Here is a 4,570-nt window from a genome sequence, read left to right on the forward strand (position 1 = left end):
TCAACATCCTATTCAATTTGACCTTGTCTACTTGTCTTTGGTATCAGTGGCACCATTTTGTTCATAGAAAAGATTTGTAAGCTACTGCATGGACTGCAACAGCCATAGAAACAAAGCATTCTATCTTTCTAAACAGAGTTCCTGATATTAGAAGTACAGCATGAATAGAACATACCTATGCCAATAAATGTCCTATAAAAATAATTAGCAACACCTTGCACAAATAGCTTTCAAATAATTTTATAAATTAAGGGGAACAGACATCAGTAGCCATGATTTTTCTTATGCTAATTCCTTTATACAAGCATACTTACTTCAAAATAATTAATCACTAAATTCCACAAACATAATTAAAGAAATTAGATGTTTGAGGCAGCCTCAGGAAATCCAAAACAAAGGCAAAAGAAACAAGTGTGCTATATATCCCCAGTGCCTTAAAAACAAATAGAAAGTATTGCACCAAAATAACAGCTGAGAAATGGACAAAGGTCCTATCTGAAATCCAAGTAAATTAAAAAAGAAAAACAAAAAGGAAGTGATGACTACTGAGTTTGCCCACACAGCTCTTGCTTAAGAAGTAATCGTAAGCTTGACTGACAGAATTCAAATTTTAAATTTTAATTTCTGAGCATGTGTGTGTATACACATGCTCATATTATGGGTAAAATCCCAAAGCATCTACATTAGGTTTTGCATTAACCAGAATGAAGGTACATGGCCACAGCAAGTTATCCCAGACTACATTTTGTACATTGCTGTACAATAACTGGAGAGGCCAAGATGCTACTAAGGGTGATCCAGAAAGCTACATGGTGTGCGAGCAGTCCAGAACAAGCCAGTAAGAAACCCCACATGTATGTAAGTGCTAGGCGTCTTTCTTCTCATCTTACACTTCCCTGCTCTCAAGCATCAAGGTTGCTCTGGGTAGGCCGGGAGCTAGTAGCAAGGTCATGCTGGACAGGGGACAGGTAGCTCCATCCCTTCCCCAGCCAGGGAGGTTCAGCCCTGTAGTCTTCAGGTAGATCTTCCACCCCACACTGGTGGTGATGCCGGGGAGCAAAAGCCTCTGTGCCTTCCCTCCAGTATACCCAGCTAAGAAGTAATAAGTCTTGGAGGGGAACATAAGCAAGTAAGAGGGAATAAATGCTCTAGCTTAGTCCTCAGGCAACGGGCCAGAAGATACCTGGATTACAGGTGTTTTAATAAAATTTCTAACATAAATGTAGTTTTGTGACTACAGTTACATTTCCCTGGTCTCAACCAAATCCCTTAGCCACTAGCTTGTTACATAAAGAGGGGGAGCGTGGGAGTGGGGAGGATGACAATGTTTTCCAGGGAAAGTGGCTGCATGTGTTACTCACACCTAACAGATGGGGCTCCTGTGAGGGGTAAGGCAGAAAGGAGAGAAGCATGTCTGCTGCTCCGCCTGGCGCTCACATCTGGGTTCTGCTGATGGGGAGCTAGCTTGGGGGTGAGGTGCTGCAGAAAAACAGGGTTTTCCTTTTTCTGCCTGCTGAGGCTCATTTTAGACAGAATTCAGATGGTCTTGCCTGCACACACACATCCAAGTGGTATTTACAGATACAATATGATGTCTGGAAACCTCAACATAACCAAGATCTATTTATAATGGACTAAAATCTCCTGAAATGCAATACTGTAATTATGTGAAAATATTAAACAGATAGCATCATTTTAAAATACTAAATAGCACACAAAAATGTTTACTTCCTCCTCTGTTTCTCTGGGCTAGCAAAACAATAGCATTCATGGAATGATGCTTATGCCAGGTTTAAACTGGAAGTAGATTTTAATGGTCTATGAATGGAAAAACAGAATGGAGCACACGGAGCACAAACACGAGTGGATGAGCACTGTACAGGGGACAGCTGCACTGAGACGACTACACCAGGTAGCAGCACAGCCACTCCAGAAGGTGCCATGCAGCAGCACAGCACTGCTTCCATCATTAAGCTCCCCCACACTCCGTTAGCGAGTAACTGGGATAGTTAAGACTGGGCAAAGAAGCAGTCTTAACATTTATTTTGCCCAGGGGACCAAGCAAGTGTCTCTGCATAGTTCATAATAGATATCGTCACGTCAGGCTGGCACTAACTTGGGTATCTCTGCAGCATGCCTCATTACTTAGCACAGTCCTATAGGCTTTTACAGCTCTGGTCTATACACAGACACTAAGGAAGTGTTCTCTAGGTTGGTTGTTTTTATTCAGAACAAACGCAAATAAAAATGCTCAGACTTTCTCACAGATAGCATGTGTAACAATTCCATTGCTGGCTATTCAACCCCTCCTGCTGATGGTGTGCTACTTGCAAAATACTTGCGTATTCACTGAGTGGGAGAGACACTGACTCTATAGCCTGATGCTCAGAGTGGGATGGAAAACACGTGGATTCCAGTTCTTTCTCCAGGGAAAGTTTAATTACTATGCAAAGTGCGTAAGACTCAGCAGGACCAACTGACAACCATCATAAAGGTGGTCACAGTCCTCTGATGGCGATGGAAATTATGAGTTCATGCCTCTCTTAGCCAAGAACAGAAACACATTCTGGTTAAACAACCCAAACCCTTAGTCTTGGATAAAATGAGGACACAGACATCAACTTTTTATCAGTTCCATGAGCCTAGGAGAAAGAAAAAATACGGGATGAATACAGCCTACAGGAGTGAATAGTTTTAAGAGATGCAAACTGTATTCTTAAACAAACAGCTAACTTTCTAAAAACAGTTCATCCACCTATCCAGGAATCTTAGTCATTATATGGGTATCCATAACCTTAAAAATTATTCTAACACAGTGCTATATTGCTTTGACTCTACAACATGTTTTGTTTCAATACAGTTATCAATTATACATATCTCAGTGCAGTACCAAGAGAAAATATAGTGACATGTTGCTGACAGCTATCTCTAACTTACAGAAATGAATAATTTTTTTTTCCCTTGTATATCCTTTCAAAACACTCAGGAAATTTAATTAAAATAATTTGACAATATGTTATCAAAAACTATTTTTAAGTTAGAATATTGGGAAGTTAGTACCAAACTTCTAGTGCAGAACTACCTAGAGAATTCATTAGAGACTCTGACCTTAGATGTTAACAAAATCAAGGCTGTCCCAGCAGGATAAAAGGACATTTTGAGACATGTGAAACTGATAAATTAGAAAAGGTTCAGGATCTTCATGCTAGTCTTTCCCCACCTGTGTGTGAAAAGAAGTATAGCCACATCCTCCTGATAACCCAAAAGCTCTTGGCTGCTATATTACAGCATTCTGGTTCAAGACAGCTTCAGGTTTAGCAGATTACTTTACCATATCTGAAGATTTAATGCTTGCAAGCCAGAGTTCTGGACATTTGTCCCAGCTATCTTGAAGATAAATTATAAAGGGACAATCATGATTTTGTATATCACATTGAACACCTTTTTTCTTCTCTTTGAACTATATTAGATCCTTCAGACTATGAAATGGAAATACACTCTTGGTCAAATCCCAATTTTGCATTCCTGTTCCATGGCCTTTGTAAGTAGGGAAGGATTTTTATGAGGCTTAGCTAGCACTCTTTTAAGTCTATTTTTAATGTATAGTCAGGGAAGCATTTACTTGAAACCTATCACATACAGCAACTGCCATTAAATTACCAAACATGGAGAACACATAACACTATCATATATATACATATATCTATAATATGTGTGTGTGTATATATACATATATAAATAAATTGTAACCATAGTTTCAAGCATTCAACTGGCTTTTCTCACAGATATAAAGAAAATAAAAATAGAAGGAAGAAATTTGCAATGATAACCCACTCCTATTTCTTCAAGCATTTATGTTTCATTTTCAGAAAACAAAACTCTGACATGTCAACCTAATGATGTGAATGGGAGCTCTATACATTTTCTAGAGACAACTTTCAAAGGCAGGCACTCAATTGCACATGTAAATTGGGTGCACGTAATGCCTGACAGGTTATTGCATATGCACACAGAAAGAAAAAAAGCAGATTCACAGCTATTTGACTACAATCGATTTACCATACACACGATGACATATTTTACAGCAGCATTCACACGTCTGTGTTAGAATATGCAGATTAGGTGCACACACCTTAGAAATTTACAGTGGAAAAACCTAATCTTCAGTGTTTACTTGTCAATCTCAATTTTATTTTTAGAAGTACTTGAAAATAAATAAGGAAAACCAACACAATTTTCTAAAAGAAATACTTAGCAACACAGTACAGGATTGGCTTTAGTCTATCAGTGAGCCAGTTACAAGAAACACACTGTGGTTCTGTAAGGTACAACAAAGCACTGAACACAAAACAGCAGGAAAAGTAATTTGCAAGCTTGTATACATACCCAAAACATCTGGAAAGGGAGAGCATTAATGAAGCAAAGAATGGAAAAAGCCAAGACAATCAGGTTCATGTACAAAGCATACAGCATGAGGTAAGGTTATAACAAGTGTAACATACACAGAAATGACAAGAAAATGGTTTGAGTCCTTTTGACAAAAAAATGCAACAAAAGCACAAAGCTGGTT

The 4,570-nt window shown here is 38.6% G+C and overlaps 1 protein-coding gene across 1 annotated transcript in view; it reads right to left on the reverse strand.

The window, feature by feature from the left end:
• Positions 1–4,570, reverse strand: part of CACNB2 (calcium voltage-gated channel auxiliary subunit beta 2) — a gene marked incomplete at its 5' end in the record, with an annotated part of 24,719 nt that overhangs the window by 13,330 nt on the left and 6,819 nt on the right. The window contains one exon of the mRNA XM_029086899.1: positions 4,387–4,395. Coding sequence (XP_028942732.1) covers positions 4,387–4,395 — 9 coding nt within the window. The remainder of the gene's footprint in view (positions 1–4,386; positions 4,396–4,570) is intronic.

The sequence above is a fragment of the Antrostomus carolinensis genome, unplaced genomic scaffold, assembly GCF_000700745.2.
Source record: "Antrostomus carolinensis isolate BGI_N321 unplaced genomic scaffold, ASM70074v2 scaffold42729, whole genome shotgun sequence".
Taxonomy (NCBI): Eukaryota; Metazoa; Chordata; class Aves; order Caprimulgiformes; family Caprimulgidae; genus Antrostomus; species Antrostomus carolinensis.